Source organism: Ostrea edulis, chromosome 4 (genome assembly GCF_947568905.1).
Source record: "Ostrea edulis chromosome 4, xbOstEdul1.1, whole genome shotgun sequence".
NCBI classification, from domain to species: Eukaryota; Metazoa; Mollusca; class Bivalvia; order Ostreida; family Ostreidae; genus Ostrea; species Ostrea edulis.
This window is the reverse complement of record NC_079167.1, coordinates 48298375-48316853: the sequence shown is the minus strand read 5'-3', so window position 1 is coordinate 48316853 and position 18479 is coordinate 48298375. Positions and strand designations below refer to the sequence as shown.

Sequence of the window (18479 nt, the reverse complement as noted above, 5' to 3'; positions counted from 1 at the left end):
TTGTCAGTAAAAGCTTTACTTTGAAGTTCGGGATTTTTTAAATACATTTGCATTTGCATGTATATTGTGTATCTATTACTGCAACACTTACATTTTATGAATTTCAGTCATTTATCATAGCGATAATCAATTACGTAACTGATTTCACGTTTGGTTTTGTATTTCTGATATCCGGATTTGTGTTACATTTTGTAAATGATAAACCAATTACTGTAATAACGACGAAGATGGAAATGGGAAATATCGCTGCCTTGGATTCTGTGTCTTTTTCGGCTTCTATAACAGAAGCCTGAAACTTTGTTTCGATTGTATGAACTTGAAGATTCCTTTTTATACCACAGCCAGATAATCCAACTATCCCCCAGGTTGGATACCGGGTCCTTCATTACATGTAGATTGCTTATCAGATACTGAAGATTTTGAATTTTGGTGCTGATATTTACACTAAAAAATAAGGTCTTTTTATTGTTTAATTCTTGATTTCTATATCACTTTGATGTGTTTAGTGTTCACTTTGACTTGTAATAGCATGTGTAAACATGTATTACGACAAAATTAAATTCCTATTTCAGTACAACATGTACTCGTCCCCGCGCTGCTTGTTGAATTATCGTGTCATCTTACGTATTAGTGTGCATTTCATTATCATCTCCAAACACCCAATCTCCATAGATAAAGCTACCAAATCAACAGCTTGGGGCTAATAAGGCTAATTATCGGCAATGGTTTCAAGAAGCCCGTGCTAGAACTAACAGAAACGTCCAACAGACCGTAAAATTAGTAAAACGGGATGATTGTGGACTTCAGGTGTGAAGTCAATGAAGTGAGAAACTTCTTGGACTTCGAGATAACACATATGTTTTTAGCACATGGGACAGTAAATCCACTTTGATATAAGCCAGGTATCTGAGCTTCCGTGTTCGAGATACCGGGTTTTTTTAAAATCATGAATATAATAAAACTGGCCGGTACCATTGACTCACTTCGAGACATCCGTGGTATTCAACATATCGGTGTTCGAGATATCGAAGTTTACCTGTAATTGTAAACATGTATGGTATGAGGGAGCGAGTTGTCTTAAGAGAGGGGGCGAGTTGTCCTGAGAGGGGGCGAGTTGTCCTGAAGAAGGGGCGAGTTGTCTTGGGGGCGAGTTGTCCTGACACCATGCCAATTACCTAACACCCATCGGTAATCACACCTGTACTCTGAAAGCGATGATGTCATGTGTGACAGGCTGTACAAAGTATGCAGGTGGTCAGGTTAATTGGCCGATTGCTGAATAAAACTAATGATTATCTACAGATGACTCTCGATAGCTCGAAGTTCTTGATCTCTCGAAGTGAAATCACGGTCCCGATTTTTTTCTCTATATAACTAAGCAAATTTACTCACGATCTCTCGAACATTCGATCTCTCGAAGTGAATTTGGGTCCCGTAAAACATATTTCATTGTTTTTCACTCTCAATCTCTCGAAGTCGTGGTAGCGTATACACACCATTACCCAAACGTATGATTTCCGCTTGGACCTTACCTGGATTTTGTTGGCAGCCGGAGGCTAGTGTGGTCATGGTAATTAGGTGTATACTTAGGAGATACCTCACTCCTGCTTCTTTGTGGAGGTGGGCACTGGAGTAGATAATTAGTTAATTGGTCAGCTTTCACCCAACACTGGGATCCTGTGTTGATTAAACGTTGTATACATAATCCGACTATGAATACAATCTATAATTTGTTTGGACTGGAGAGAGAGTAAGTGTGAGATGTTAATTTAGAGACAATGAATTGGAGACGATAATTCAGAGACAATAATTTAGAGATGTGCCAATAAAATATCATAAATACATGTAATGAATTTTGCGGGTTTCATCACAATTCCAGCATGGCGACTATTGCACAGCAACTTCTCTCCCACGAACTGATCAGTGATACCGAGCAATCTGGGGAAGGACCCGGTCAACCTGGGGGGATAGCCAGATCGGTAATTGCTACTCAGCGTTCCATATTATGCGAAGCCTCCCAGCGCAGCAACTCTGAGCAATCTGGTGAAGGACCCGGCCAATCCGAGGGGATATCCAGATCAGAGATTACAGCGCCTAATGCAATATCTGCATTGGGGACAAGGGCGTAAAACGGAAGTTGAATGTAAAGTATATAGAGACAAAGTACGGGGCTATCCTGGCCGTAGAAAAAGGCGAGAAATCAAAGACTATCATTGCCAAAGACTTCGGAGTTCCACTAAACACCCTGTCTACATGGTTAAAAAAGAAAGAAAGCATTATAGACACTTTTCAATTGACAAAGATAAAAATCCAAACATCAACCTGCTCGACGCCCTGCATCTGCTTAGTCAAGCCTGGAACAGCGTAACTTCAACGACAGTCTCCAACTGCTTTAAACATGCTGGATTTACAGAATCTGACCCCGTGCAACTCGAAGAATTAAGACTTCGACATTGAAGATACCATCCCCCTGGCTAAACTGAGAGAACATGGTCTAAACCCAGATATTCTCGAGAAATTCACAAGCATTGACGACAATATAGAGACATGTTCCAACCTTATTGATGACGCCATCATAGAAGAAATTAAGTTGAACAAATCGGCTGAGCCCATGGAAGAAGCTGACGAATCCAACGAGACCCCCGTTCGCCCTCCGACTGTAGACGAAACGACAACTGCATGTGACGTAATGAGACAGTATTTAGAACACCGAGAAAACAGCCAAGACATTCTACATCACCTTAACATAGTTGTTTTCATTGTGAATAGGGACAATTTTCTGAGAAAATCATCCCAGCAGTCCAAAATCACAAGTTACTTTAAAAAATAGTGAACGGAACTGGCATTTGCACTTGTTCTTCGTGTAAAGTTACTCTAAAACATCGTTTACTTATTTATTAGAATTTTTGCTATGTGTACAGTATAAAATTATGTTTTGTATAATATTGTGTTCTTTGTAGTCAGCGGCAATAAAGCTTAATCGAAAGTTTTGTACGTACGCCTATCATACCACGAGAAAAGAACAAATAAATACATGAATTTTAAAATCTTTTTATTAATGCAAAATAAGGTTCTTTATTTTGAAATTCAGTGAATTACCTGACAAATATACGAAGGAAAATGTGTCAAAACGATCCAATGATCTTCCTGGTAAACATTTCCGGTTACTGTAAAATCTGAACCACGATGGTCGGACTTTCAATTTCCGAATTTCGAACTCTCGATCACTCGAAGTTTTATCAAGGTCCCTTGAACTTTGAGTTATCGAGAGTCACCTGTATATATTTACACAGAATGTAACCCAAATGAATTACATAACTGAATTTCTGTTAACTGCTCAGTGAATTGTCTGTAATGGTGAATTCGTTATATTGTCATCCCCCGCAATACGTCGAGGGAGCACTGTATGTTCCGATATAACAGCAAAACTTTCATGTTAGTGAAAGCCGTCATTTGATTGGTCAACTGTGAATGGTGAAATAACATGACCTCAAATACAATGCTGTCAGATCTTTCTCCAGTATAACGGTTAAAGAAGATCTGATTTTTAGCTCACCTAAGCTGAAGGTTCCAGTGAGCTTTCCTGATCAAAATTTGTCCATCGGTGTAAACTTTTCATCTTCTTCTCCAGAACCAATGGGCCAATTTCAACCAAACTTGGCACAAAGCATCCTTGGGTGAAGAGAACTCAAGAACCACTGGGCCAAAAAAGCTGAAATTTACATGAAAGCTTCCTGGCACAGTGGAGATTCAAGTTTTATTAAAATCATGACCCCTTGGGTATGTTGGAGCCACAATAAAGGATCAATGTTATACATGCGAATATATAAAGAAAATCTTTAAAAATCTTCTCAAGAACCACTGAGCCATAAGAGTGGAGATTTAAGTAAGAGCTTCCTGACATGGAGTAGATTCAAATTTGTTCATATCATGGCCCCCGAGGGTAGGAACGGGCCACATTAGGCAATGAAAGTTTTACATTCTGATATATTGGAAAATCTTCTCTAGAACCACTTTCAATCAAACTTGTAACATATCATCCTTAGGTGAAGGGGATTCAAGCTTGTTGAAATGAAGGGCCATGCCCCCTTCAATGGGGAGATAATCACAAAAATGCAAAAAATAGGGTGGTATCATTTAAAAATCTTCTGGGGCCAGAAAAGCTGAAATTTACATGAAAGCTTCCCAACAAAGTGGGGATTCAGGTTTTTAAAAATCATGACCCCTTGGGTTAGGGTGGTGCCACAACAGGGGATCAAAGTTTTACATGCGAATGTATCGGGAACCAAACTTGGAACAAAGCATCCTAAAGGTATTATATGAAAGGCCATGCCCATCTAGAAGGGCATATGATAATTAATTAATTTGTCGTCAAGTTTGATAATTAAGTTTGATAATGAATTTTTAGTCGTTACCTTTGAAAAGTTTTTTCTGAACCAAGCTACTTGTATAATGATAGTTGCTCAGGTGAGCGATATGGCCCATGGACCTCATCTTTGTTACCCTGAATTGATCCTTTGATGACTAGCAGGTCAAAAATCCAAATTATATATATATATTGGTAATTTCAAGACACATTTTGTTCTTAGTTTTAAAATTATTTAAGATAAACATGATAAACAGTGTGTGAGTGCGCCTGACCGCCCGAGACGCATAAATTTTGCCATGGGCGAACAAATTTTTTTTCCTTATGATTTTTAAGATTAATATTTTCTTGCTGTCATACTTTTATATTGGAATTGGGAATTTTTCCACTTTTTTGTTTGAAATTATGAATTTTTCACTGCCTACTTTTGAATCACCCCAGCAGAAAATCAAAGTTGGTGACCGTATATTTTTTAATCGATTTTAATTCATTAATGTATATTTTACCCTATATCAAAATTTTGATCATCGTCCTTAATTAGTAGATAGTAATAAAAGTAATTTTAAAAATGGCAGTTATTTCCTCAGGTTAGTAAGTCTTTGGCAAGGCTGACAACTTTTACAAGCAGTCAGCCCTGCATGCATGTCTAGCTAATTTTACAGCGAGTTTCAAACACTAATAAGGCTGGCCAATATACTCATATTGACCATCGCATGGGATATTTTGAATTTTGATTGTTAATATTTCCCCTAGCTTGGACACTACCAGATAATTTCCTTGATAATGTATATGATAATTATTAACACTCACTATATCATTCAGAAAGTCAAAACAAATGAGGACTACAGTACAGACTTGCACTAGTCCTGTGTTTGTCATTAGATCTACCAATGACAAGCAAGAGTCGTGTGTGTTGCTTTGTGTGCAAGAAAAACTGACCCAAAAATCATTGTTTAAATTAATTCTGTTTAGTATTGGAAATACTCTGACCCATTTAATTGAAAAGGTAAAGGTATTTATGTAAATCATTTAAAACTTTTTCAAATCATTTTCTTCTTGTCACTCCTTTAAAATGTTGTCAATAAATGTCAATGTCATCACATTATTTGCTGTTTTTCGTAAGAAACAATGCTATCTTTAACTTACCTTAAAAGAAAATGATATGAGATATAAGAATTAATGTGTTCTGACAATGGCACTAATTGTAGACATCTTATAAAGTATTTGATTTGATGAAATCTAAAGACAGGGCCGATTTTGATGCTTACCGTACCCAACTCTTTGTAGAATTACATCATTATAATGAATGCCATTCTAAAGTACATAAATTTAATGAAATACGATACTTCATCTCTATGCTAGGGACTTAGTTTACTTTTGTAAATGTCTTTAGTACGTGGGATAAATTCTTCATACAGTCAGTTTGGGACATAATACGCAGTCCTCCAGGGTTTGAAATGGAAATCTGGGACTAGGCTTCACCTTGCCCACTGCTGGACGTCCCGAACTGACTGTGTAACTACTAGTTCACTATAAATACCATAATGGTCTGCGTTAGGATTTTGAATCTGCCCTTGAAAAAAGTTTTATTTGGAAATTATGACATGCCCCCAAGTGGTAACAAAAGTTACACGGAGTCTTGCTGATGGAGATTAGTTATTTGTAACAGTGCATATAGATTTTTCTTATATATTTTTTAAAATATTAAAATCATTAGCTAGTTGATATAAAGAATAGTTTTTGTATTCATTTTCAGGGGACTCTTATCCGTGTGTTTGATACTCATTCAGGACTCCAATTGCATGAACTAAGGAGAGGTGCTAATAGTGCTCATATTTACTGGTATGGAAATCATGATACCATCTCTCTTTTATTATTAATCAGCCACTGGAGTGAACATTTTCAATAATCTATTTAAATGTGCTCATTTTGATCAGTGACAACATCTTATTGAGGATTACAATCTGGGCACCTGAGACAATAAATAATCAATGAGTATTTTAAGCCAATCAAAGCATAGCTATCTTTATAATTACAGAGTTATTGCAGTTTTAAGTCTTTTCATGAATATGTTTATGCAAACCTTACTTATTTTGATTTGTGATCATACATTGTATAATTAACATGTACATTTGTATTTGATTTGATCAACTATAATTAGAAGATATTTTCTGAAACAAATAGTAGATCTACTGATTTTAAAGTGTAGAAACCCTTTAATCTATAACATTTGACAACTGTTGCAGCACAAATTGTCTTTTCTTTTCTATTTACATTCTCCTAAATGTGATGGCAATAGAATATTTAGTAAACAGATTATAACCTTGGGTCACCAGAATGTTGCCCTCAGTGTAGTATGTTGTTAGGTCCTTGTGAAGCAATCTACTGTAAAAGTGGTTATTTACGCGTGCGGGAAATTTACACTAATTACGCGGTGACATAATTAGCGCTAAATTTTCCCCCACACGTATAGTTATAAATAGTTGTTATAATATATATTATATTCAGTTACCGCATATTTTCCCCTTAAGCATAATGTTGGATGTGGAAGAACGTGTACTTAACCCCATCGTAAAAACCACTTTACAGTAAGTGAGCCAATGAGTAAACACATTCAATTTTCTCCTTTGTTTCAGTATCAACTTCAATCAAGACTCCAGTCTTCTTTGTGTGGCTAGTGACCATGGAACGGTACATATCTTCTCTACAGAAGACCCCAAAAAGAACAAACAACTTGGGTATGATATCAGTAGTTTTTTACAAACAGAATTACAATTTCAGTATTACTGTACTATCAATCCAATATGGGTTTAAATACATTCACATGATTTAATTGATAAATGCCCTGTACATGATAGTTTCAGGTGTGACAAAATTATGAATAAAACTACTTTTAGTTAATTAGAATTATTCTGTCTTTGCAGGATAGGGTCTGCTAGTTTCCTTCCCAAGTACTTCAGTTCTACGTGGAGTTTCTCCAAGTTCCAGGTCCCTGGAGGGGCACACTGTATTTGTGCCTTTGGAGCAGACCCCAACTCTGTTATAGGTGATCTTTTAACACCAGTTTATCATGAATTTGAACTTCAGCAATGACTTGGTGTATTTAGTGGTAAATAGGAGGGTTGGGATAAAAAGAAGAGAAATTATGGGGGAAAAGGAGAGAAGTTAAACAAAGGGAAGGAAAAGTAGGGGAGAGGAAAAGTAAGGGAAATAAGGGAAGAGTCGGATGTAAAAGGTAAGGAAAAGCAAGGGAATTAAGGGTTTTGGCACTGGGAGAGAAAAGTAGGGAAGAGATCAGATAAAGTTAGGGAAAAGTATTCTATAAGAGAAGTACAAGGGAGGTCAGATAAAAGGAAAGGAAAAGGGAGGGATCAGATAAAGTTGGGGAAAAGTAAGAGAAGTAGGAGAGAAGTTTACTCTTTTAAATTTTGAACACATAAAATGAAAATCTACATATCAAATTATTTCAGATGAAATGAAATATGACAATATCTGATAGTGAAAATTTAAGACCACACATATGAACACTCCTCTCCAGCACCTCAAACTGAACACTCAGATTTTAATATTGATATTTCCATTGTGTTTTTTGTCTTTGATATTTGTACAAATTGTAATGATAACCATTTCCTCATGAATGTGTTGCAGTTGTGAACAATGCCTGTATGAATTTTGATAGGGTGAATTTAGTTGTTGTGCATTAATAATTGAACATTTTTATTCTTCACCATGAATATGGCCAGGGCATATAGTGTTTGTCATGTCCGTCGTCCATCCGTCTGTCCTTCCGTCACACTTCTTGTTTAGCTCAGTTTCAAAGAAACTATTCAAGATATTTTTATCAAACCTTACATGCTGATACATATTGGTATCATGTATTCAACTGCATCAATATTTTTTTTTACCTTGACCTTTCGTGTGACCTTGACATCACTTCCATATTTGGTGTTTAGCTCAGTTTCAAAGCAACTATTGACAATATTTTTATGAAAACTCTTACACTGATACATATTAGTGGTAGCTATTCAACTGTGGCATTATTTTATGACCTTTACCTTTCTTGTGACCTTGACTTCACTATTTCCTATTTTGGTGTTTAGCTCAATTTCAAAGCAACCATTGACAATATTTTTATGAAAACTCTTACGCTGTTTCCAGGGTTCAAAATTACCTCATGTCCGTAAGTCCAAGACTAGTAAAAAACATATTGGACTGGTAAACTCTGTATAGCACTAGTCTATATGGACTAGTGAAAATCCAGAAATCAATCTTGAATTGGTTAAGATTTTAGAAAATTTGTCTGAGTCTCTTAGATGTTTGAACTTGTGGTCGGTTACCTGCATGGTTAAGTGTTTGCATGACAATGACATGCAGATCTTCAAACACATGAAGTGCGTTCAAGACCACCGTTCTTCACACGAGTACAAATTCCTGCTGATTCCAAATGCCGAGTATTCATCATGAAAACATGTAGGTTCGAGGTGCAAGAACTCACACCACCTCTGTAAGTAGTGTGGCCGAAGAACACCTGCACTCTCATTCGCTACTCTAACACAGGAGTTCGTAACACATAGCTCATGGCTTGGTCAATCGAGTGAATTTTGTCGACTTTATTGATAAAATTTCGAACTCCTGTGACTCTAAGAACTGAACATGAGAACAACAGGAATGTCGATTTCGAACGCACTTATGGACGTTTATAATATGCATTTATTGCATGATAATGAGGGAGATATGAAGATTTATTCACCCAAGAAAAATCATCAACACCCTTGGGGAATATGATTCTTCTTGGGTGAATTAATCTTCATATCTCCTGAACATTCATGCAATAAATTGTTTATTATACCGAAACAAAGCAAAACTACAAAAGACGACGTAGTTGTATCTGAAGAAAAAAGCAAAAGTATAGAACCCCAGTCCTGAAATGGCTGAAGGAATTTTCGTAGTTGATATACAGAGATGGCAAAATGTTTTGCAGAAGTTGTGAGGCCAATCAGCCAGTAACGTCCACCATTTCTGGACACCCATTGTCCGATTTCACCACGACCGGGTGTACATCTTTCAAACGTAGAAGTGTGACTATTCACGGTAACAGTAAGAGCCATGTCTTTGTCTGTGACTGCATTATTAGCAGTAAGTCGAGCGGGGCAACTGTTGCTGCTAATTTTCAAAGACAATTACGAACTCGGGATGTAGTGTTGTTATACATGCTGGTACTGATTGTTCAGCAAAAGATCCAACAAAAGTAGAAGCTCTTAAATTATTTGCATAAGCAGTGAAGACCCACTTATTAAGGACCTTGTGTGGAACGCTGGGTTTTCTTCTCCAGGAACATACTGTAAAATACACAGGATGGCCCAATGCAATACAACTTTTGCCAGAGTAAAATACTTGACTTGTTAGCATCCAGCATGTTTCACAGCACATTTCTATTCAGTTTAAAAATAAAACAAACAAAACGCATGCATGGGTGTTGAGTTTTTTCTTAAAAGATATTCAAATTAAAAAAAAACAACTTGTAAGTCTTATTTACAAAATCTTTACCATGGCAAGTAGAAATTTTGAAAATGGCAACTAGAAATTTGACAATGGCGACCAGAAATCTTTCGAGGTCGCCATTTTGCGACCTGATATCAGATGTGACTTGGAGCACTGACTATTGAACATTAGTGCTTGAAAAAGTTAATTTCGAACCCTGGATACATATTAGTGGTAGCTATTCAACTGTGGTATTATTTTATGGCCTTGACCTTCCCTGTGACCTTGACCTCACTATTTCCTATTTTGGTGTTTAGCTCAGTTTCAAAGCAATTAATGAAGAATTTTGTGAATATGGCCAGGGCATATAGTAGAGAGGCAGATTGTTGTTTGTCATGTCAGTTTATATGTTTATGGTATGTAAATGAGGTTCAGCATTTCATGCGAGAATGTATATTATTTTCTTTTGTTAGAAGTCATATTGAATAATGATAATCTTTCTATTGATCGCCCAAGGCAACATTTAACCAATGCAAAACTGTTATTTATTTTTATAGCAACTTTCTTTAAATTTTGGTAAATTTGAATAATATTCAGAGTGAAATAAATGGGTGATAATTGAGTTAAATAGTTTAAAGATAAAAACATTTGGAAAAAAAGGTGAATTTTTTTTTATTAGAACACTTCACTTTGCCATAGAAATAATGCATTAGATTGATAAGGGAGAGTGTTAGAAGGTTTTCCTTTTTTATATGGGATATGACTTGTAAACAACTGAGATTTAAGGTAATTCTCTATACCACATCCTAATACTGGAAACCCAACAGATTTCTATCAAAATTATCCTTGGGTGAAGGGGATTCAAGTTTGTTCAAATGAAGGGCTATGCCTCCTTCAAAAGTAAGATAATCACTAAAATGTAACAATAGGGTGAAGTCATTTAAAATCTTCTTCTCAAGAACCACTGGGCCAGAAAAGTTCAAATTTACATGGAAGCTTGCTGACATTGTGCAGATTCAAGTATCTTAAATTCATGGCCCTTGGGGTAAAGTGGGGCCACAATAGGAAATCAAAGTTTTACATGAAAATATATAGAAAAAAGTCTTTATAAATCTTCTTCTCAAGAACTACTAGTCCAGACAAGTTCAAATTTACATGGCAGGTTTCTGACATAGTGCAGATTCATGTTTGTAAAAATCATGGCACACGGGTAGATTGGGGTCACAATAGGGGATCAAAATTTTACATGCAAATATAATGGGGAAATTTTCAAATATTGGCCAAGGTGACTCATGGGTGCCTTACTTTCATATTGCATTACAAATGTCACATGGGGTGGGGCATTCATGTCCTATGGACAGATTTCTAGATTGTCTACATTTTCAACTTCTTCTTGATATAACTACCATTCCAATTCTTTTCAAATTTGGTATGAAGCATCATTGGGACATGGGGGACTTAAATTGTAAATTTCAGGACTCCTGCACCCCTGGGGCCTAAGGGGGCGGGGCAAAAACTGCCAAATATTGACCAATTTTCTAAAATCTTTTCTACAACCGCACAAGTGGAAGAAAAACTAAATGGATAGTGATGTAAAGCAGGAAGGCCTCTACCAAAATTGTAACTTTCATGATCCCTCGAGTAGAGGTTCTGACCCCAGGGTGGGGCCAAACTTGGATCATAGCATTTATGTTTAAAATATTTAAATAACGTCTTTAGTGCTATTGATACTCAATTAAAAGTAAATGGATATTTAGAAAGAGCAGGTAGTCCTTTACCTAAATTGTAAAGGACATCCCCACTTTAGTTGTGACATACGGCCCCCTACGATTTAGTAAAACATCACAGTTGAAATTATATGCAATTTAACAATGCCCCAAGATGTTCATTAATACCTTAACTTAGAGGTTTGGTATTTTATTTTACTGAAAAGTGTGTCAGCATGCCTTCTTTTGAAATCGTGTTTGTCTCTTATTGTTAAATCTCTATTGATATTCATTGAATGACTGGTTTTTAAAGCCTTTGTTTATATTCTCTTTCCTATAAGTCATTTTTGTAATAAAGAAAATTATACCCAAAAGGCAAGACTGGACAATCTTGTGCTGGTGATGAAATTCATAAAAATAAATACAATAAAAATCTACAAATCAATGTTTTCTTTCTACCTCATTTACCTGCATTGTATTGACCTCGGGTTGGAATTCTGTAGTTTTCTGGCTGAGGGTGACAATTAAAACTTAGTTTTCTACCATTATATTCCAATATCTATGGGGAAAAGGACAGTGCACTTACTGAAGATACATCAGTGTTTAATATTTACCAGTAAGTGTAATAGATAAATCAATTTTCATTTGAAAAGAGGGATGGCAAAAAGGGACCACAAGCTACAGCTAAAGTGGGGAGGTCCATCCTTGATCCTGGGGGTAAGGGTTTGGTTCCAGGGTTGAGCCAATATTATTATAGTGATTATATTTTCTTTTATCATTTGAAACTTCTTTAAGTTTGCTGATATGGTATAAAAACTTAATGCATATTTAGGAAAAGCAGAAAAGGATATACCAAACTTGTGAATTTCACAACCCCAGGATATTGACTCTAGGATGGGTCCAAATTAGTCATATTGTGTTAATGTCACATAAATGATATTATGTACAGCCTTTCAAAGTAGATGACTGATAAGGCCTGTGGACTAGTGATACTTATATAACTAATACTCAGGTGACTGATAAGCCTTGTGGGACTAGTGATACTTTTAACTAATACTCAGGTGACCGATAAGCCCTGTGGGCCTCCTGTTAATTGCATTACAGAATATCAAAATTAAACAATGAGTTTCATGGTCAGTCAAAATAATAAAAATTTATAATTTGAAGCACCATTATAAATGAAAAATAAAATAACTCAAGTAGGCCTACCTGCTTTAGTGTTTACCATGTGTTTATGTCTAAGGAATAGAGTGTTTTTAAAAAAAAAAGTTGTATTCCAAACCTGTTCTATATCAAAAGCAAAACTACAATTAGTTTGATAATCAGCATTAGAATATAATCAATATTTTAGCTGTATTATCCATATTTTTCCTAGAGGTTATGATCATTTCAAATTTTTTACAGTATCATTTTAGCTCACCTGAGCTGAAATCTCAAGTGAGTTTTTCTGATCACCTGTTGTCCGTCGTCTGTCCATCTGTCCGTCTTTTTACATTTTCAACTTCTTCTCCAGAACCTCTGGGCCAATTTCAACCAAACTTGACAAAAAGCATCCTTGGGTGAAGGGCTTTCAAGTTTGTTCAAATGAAGGGCCATGCCCCTTCAAAGGGGAGATAATCACATAAATGCAAAATTAGGGTAGGGTCATTTAAAAATCTTCTTCTTAAGAAACACTGGGCCAGAGGAGCTGACATTTACATAAACGCTTCCTGACATAGTGCAGATTCAAGTTTGTTCAAATCATGGCCCCCGAGGGTAGGTTGGGGCCACAATAGGGAATCAAAGTTTTGCATAGCAATATTTAGGAAAAATCTTTAAAAATCTTCTCAAGAACCAATGAGGCAGAAGAGCTAAGATTCACATGAAAGCTTCCTGACAAATTCAAGTTTGTTCAAATCATGGCCTCCGGGAGTAGGTTAGGGTCACAATATGGGGATCAAAGTTTTACATGGGAATAAACAGAGAAAATCTTTAAACATCTTTTTCTCAAGAACCAATGAGCCAGAAGAGCTGAGATTTACATAAAAGCTTCCTAACATAGTGCAGATTCAAATTTGTTCAAATCATGGCCTCCGGGGATAGGTTGGGGCCACAATAGGGACTAAGGTTTTATATGCAAATATATATATGGAAAGTCTTCAGATATGGGCCAAGGTGACTCAGGTTAGCGATGTGGCCCATCCCGGGCCTCTTGTTGGATATTGTTGAGCTAGGATACAAAGTGAATAACAGGCTTTAGTGTATTTTAAAAAAATTTCATGCCAAATGAATTTCAGCTGTCATGGAACAATGTGAGGATGATTGCCACTGGGTGGTTAGTTTGGCATTGGGATTCACACAACATTCATATTTATACAATAATTGCCAGTATATTTTAAGTTTTTCTGGGGGGGGGGGGGGGGGGGGGGATGTGAGGAATGTGAATATTTATAGATGAATGCAGAGAAGAGCATTGATGTAGTTTTTGAAAATTGTCTTTTTCAGTTGTTTGTGCAGATGGCAGTTACTACAAGTTTGTGTTCAACCAGAAGGGAGAATGTACAAGAGATGTATATGCCCAGTTCTTAGAAATGACTGATGACAGATCGTAATTGTGAAAAGAGCCATTTTGCCCCATTATACACACATGTAAAGTGCTTTGCCATTTTTATGTTGCCTGCAAAACATCGAGTCACTTCATAATCACTTTGTCTATCATCTGTGTGTTTGTCATACTCTGTAATTTTTAGCTAAGAGAGATGCAGTTCACTATTAAACAGATTCCTTGCTTGAATTTGACCTTTGTTGAATTTGACCTTTTTGTTAAAACTTTTTAAAACAATTGTATCTGAATGTAAGAGATATCTATCATTTTTGCAAACAATCCTTTGAAAATACATGTACCAAGTGCAATTTTTTTTTTTACATTATTAACTAAATGTTTGGTCAGTTTGCTTCTTTCCTTAAAAAGAAGAAGATATTTAAGCAGTTTTTCAGTGAATGTCTGTACCTTTTCCATGCATGTGTACTGATTAATTCTTGAAACATGGCAGGAAAATCTGTCTGATATTTACCAAAGAAAAACATGGCTTGCAGGAAAATTAGTCTGGATGAATTTATTTTTATTATTACCAGATTCTGTGACTAGAAAATGAGTGTTCATTCATCTTTTCTAAAATTGATAACAGCCTTAAAACTATTTTGAAAAGTTTTGTGTTTACTTAAGTTAGAAATTTCACTGGTTATATAAACGTTTTGTGTTTATTTGAGTTAGACAATTCACTGGTTATAGAAGAGTTTTGTGTTTATTTAAGTTAGAAAATTCACTGGTTATAGAAAAGTTTTGTGTTTATTGAAGTTAGACAATTATTTACTGGTTATATAAACGTTTTGTGTTTATTTGATTTAAAAAATTCACTGGTTTTATAAACGTTTTGTGTTTATTTGATTTAGAAAATTCACTGGTTTTTATAAACGTTTTGTGTTTATTTAAGTTAGAAAATTCACTGGTGAGGAATACATATAGGTGTTCACCCCAAATTCTGTTGAATCTTTCAAATCAAGAAAATACTGATGAGAATTTTTATCAACATTTCATGATATGAACATAAGATTATTCTTTAGCATTTTGAATGGTATGAATGTGATTCCATTCTGTATTAATTTTTTAGCCCACCTGAGCTGAAAGCTCAAGTGAGCTTTTCAGATCGCCTGTTGTCCGTCATCTGTCTGTTCGTCTTTTTGTAAACTTTTTACATTTTGGACTTCTTCTCCATAACCACTGGGCCACTTTCAACCAAACTTGACCAAAAGCATCCTTGGGTGAAGGGCTTTCAAGTTGGTTCAAATTAAGGGCCATTTCCCTTTCAAAGGGGAGATAATCACAAAAATGCAAAAATAGGGTGGGGTCATTTAAAAATCTTAAGAACCACTGGGCCAGAAAAGCTGAAATTTATATGAAAGCTTCCTGACATAGTGCAGATTCAAGTTTCTTCAAATCAGGGTCCCCGGGGGTTGGATGGGGCCACAATAGGGGATCAATTTTTACATACAAATATATAGGAAAAATCTTTAAATATGAGCCATGGTGCCTCAGATGAGCGATGTGGCCCATGGGCCTCTTGTTATATCAAATAACACTAGCATAACTTTCTAGCAAAAGATTAAAAGTTGAAAACTGGGAGCTAATAAAATACATACTGGGCTCAAAATTTTAAAGTTTCAAATAAATGTGCCATTTCCACTGTACAAATAACTGCAAGTGGCTATTTGTAAGAGCAATTCCAATACACAACTGAAATGAAATTATTTAAACTAACAGTGTCTTTGATATTTAGTAAATGCAGTGGAACTTTATCTCATTATTATTGATTGATTAAATATTGTTTAACGTCCCTCTCGAGAATATTTCACTCAAATGAAATTGCCGGTGAAGGGCTGCAAAATTTAGGCCTACACTCTGTGCCTACTGCCTTTGAGCAGGGAGGGATCTTTATCTTGCCACACCTGCTGTGACACGGGACCTCGGTTTTTGTGGTGTAATCCAAAGGACCATAATTTTCTGTAATTGTAAACTTTCACAATATATTCAATGTTGAAGGATCTTTATTTGAATGAGTTCCTGACCTCAGCAGATGTTGAATTGCGCTGTAGGCTTAATTTCAGAAACTTTAAACAACCTTCATCATAACTCTTTCAGAATCTTAAATAGGGCATTTAGGAATAGCATTCTTCAGTAAGAACTTGAAGACTTGGGGCTTTTACTTTTAATCCTTGTGAAATTGACAGTTTTGAATTATCTTTTAAACAGAAATGTATAGGGTTTGATATTTATTACTACATGTACATGAATTTGCATTTATTATATCATGGATGTGTTGTCTAATATGTTTGGAATGTTGCATCAGATTTGCATCAAACGCTTTCAACATGTAACTCTGGTTACCGTTATGAAAAACCATATCAGGTGTCCACACTATGTGGAAAATATTTCAGCTGTAACAGCTGAAAAATTCAGGATAGGAGGTTGTAGTCAATACATATTTTCAATCGTAAATTCTGTATTGCTTAATGGTATATAAACTTCACGGATTTGAATATTAATATTTATTATGGAAATAGAAAACAACTGTATTTTTCTAAGAAATTTGTAGTATATTTTATGTAAACTTCTGTTATTTCTTCTACATGTACATACAATTATTTCAGTATAGAGTCCAACCTTGTTATCTCGAACTCAATGGGACTGAGAAAAATCTTCACGATATCTGAGGATTCGAGATATCAAGGTTAAAATACTTACAGATTTTTGAATCACTTAGACATATCCATGGTATTCGAGACATTGGTGTTCGAGATAACGAAGTTCAGCTGTAATTGCAATTTAAAAGATGTCAGCAGCTTTTCAGGCTTTATGAAACTATGCTTGTGAAATGAGGGGCCGTTTTCTTATGTCATATTTGAGAAATGCATTCTTAAACCAAATTTTGATGCCAAAACAAGATGATGGATGTGTAAATACTTTGAATATAACAGAGAACGGTTTTAGCTCATCTGAACTGAAAGCTTAAGTGAGCTTTTCTGATCACTTTTTGTCCACCGTCTACCTATCTGTAAACTTTTCACATTTTCAACTTCTCCAGAACTTCAGGGCTAATTTGAACAAAACTTGTCACAAAGCATGCTTTCGTAAAGAGATTTCATGCTTGTTCAAATGAAGTGCCACATCCTTTTTGAAGTGGAGATAATTAAAAATCAGTAAATATTTTGTGGCATATTTTTAAAATCCTCTTTTCAAGAACCTCAGGACCAATTTCAGTCAAACTTGGCACAAATCATTTTTATACGCCCGCATAAAAATGCCCTGAATAAATAAGGGAATAATGATGGGAAATACACATCTGGGTGAAATACGGGTATTATATGTACATTCGCAATCCAAAATAAACATGTCAAAAAAGCGGGGGAGGGTAGACGTGGCCCCCAGCCCCCTGTGTACGTTCCTGATATAACATTTACACAAGTTCAATTCGTTTGAAAGAAAGGTGCCTGTATACATTTCTTTAAATCCCAAAGGAACTCGAATTTATGTGTTCCCCTATTAATTATTTTGTCCGCAAGATTCGTCCCAGAAAACTTTGAAACATGCTTTCGGTCAGAGCAGAAATGATTTCATTTTGAAGTACATCTAGATTGAATGCAAATGTGGGTTTCTTGTGCATTATAGTATACTGACATTGTATTATATCAAATAAAACCTCAACACAAACTTTATGGATTTAGGAACATTTTATGGAATACATTGAATTTGAAATTTCGACGTACAGCGTTATGTCCATTTTTATATCCATTGCGCCAGATCTATGAAATGAAAATATTTATGAATAAATTACACTCAAGTCTAAAAGTAACCATTATGGCATGATACCGAAAAGTTAAAACACACATGTCCTGCATTGCATGCATGCGATTTTTTAGAATATATGTATTCATATATTCGTGAATGAAGTTCCTACACTTAAAAATAATCTTGGTCTTTTTGTAATCTAATTAAAATTAGATCATATGATCCTTTCATCTACTATCGCTACACGTGTTATACATTTTGTTTTGTGATTTGGTTTACCATTCCTTACACTGTGTAAATGAAGGAAAACTTGGTGAAGGGCGCAATTCTACACCATACAATCAGAATACACGTGTAGCAATGCAAAATGTAATAACCAGGCATGTATCACGACGATACATGCCTGGTTATTACATTTCATAATTTCTTGCCATGCAAAATAATGATTTAAAAAAATAAACGAAAACAACAATAAAACAAAACAAAAGACCCAAATGAACCAAGATGTTTCGTCCGCTTTTCAAAGTCGTAATTCGGGGGGGGGGGGTGAAAAAGGAAAAAAGCCTTTAACTTTGACTGCCTCAATAATCCACTAACCCCC

At 35.6% G+C, this 18479-nt stretch overlaps 1 protein-coding gene across 1 annotated transcript in view; it reads left to right on the top strand.

The window, feature by feature from the left end:
* Positions 1–17801, top strand: part of LOC125668654 (WD repeat domain phosphoinositide-interacting protein 3-like) — a 45809-nt gene extending 28008 nt beyond the window's left edge. The window contains exons 7-10 of the mRNA XM_048902980.2: positions 6123–6208; positions 7003–7104; positions 7291–7412; positions 14038–17801. Coding sequence (XP_048758937.1) covers positions 6123–6208; positions 7003–7104; positions 7291–7412; positions 14038–14144 — 417 coding nt within the window. The 3' untranslated portion in view covers positions 14145–17801. The remainder of the gene's footprint in view (positions 1–6122; positions 6209–7002; positions 7105–7290; positions 7413–14037) is intronic.
* The last annotated feature ends 678 nt before the right edge of the window (positions 17802–18479 follow it).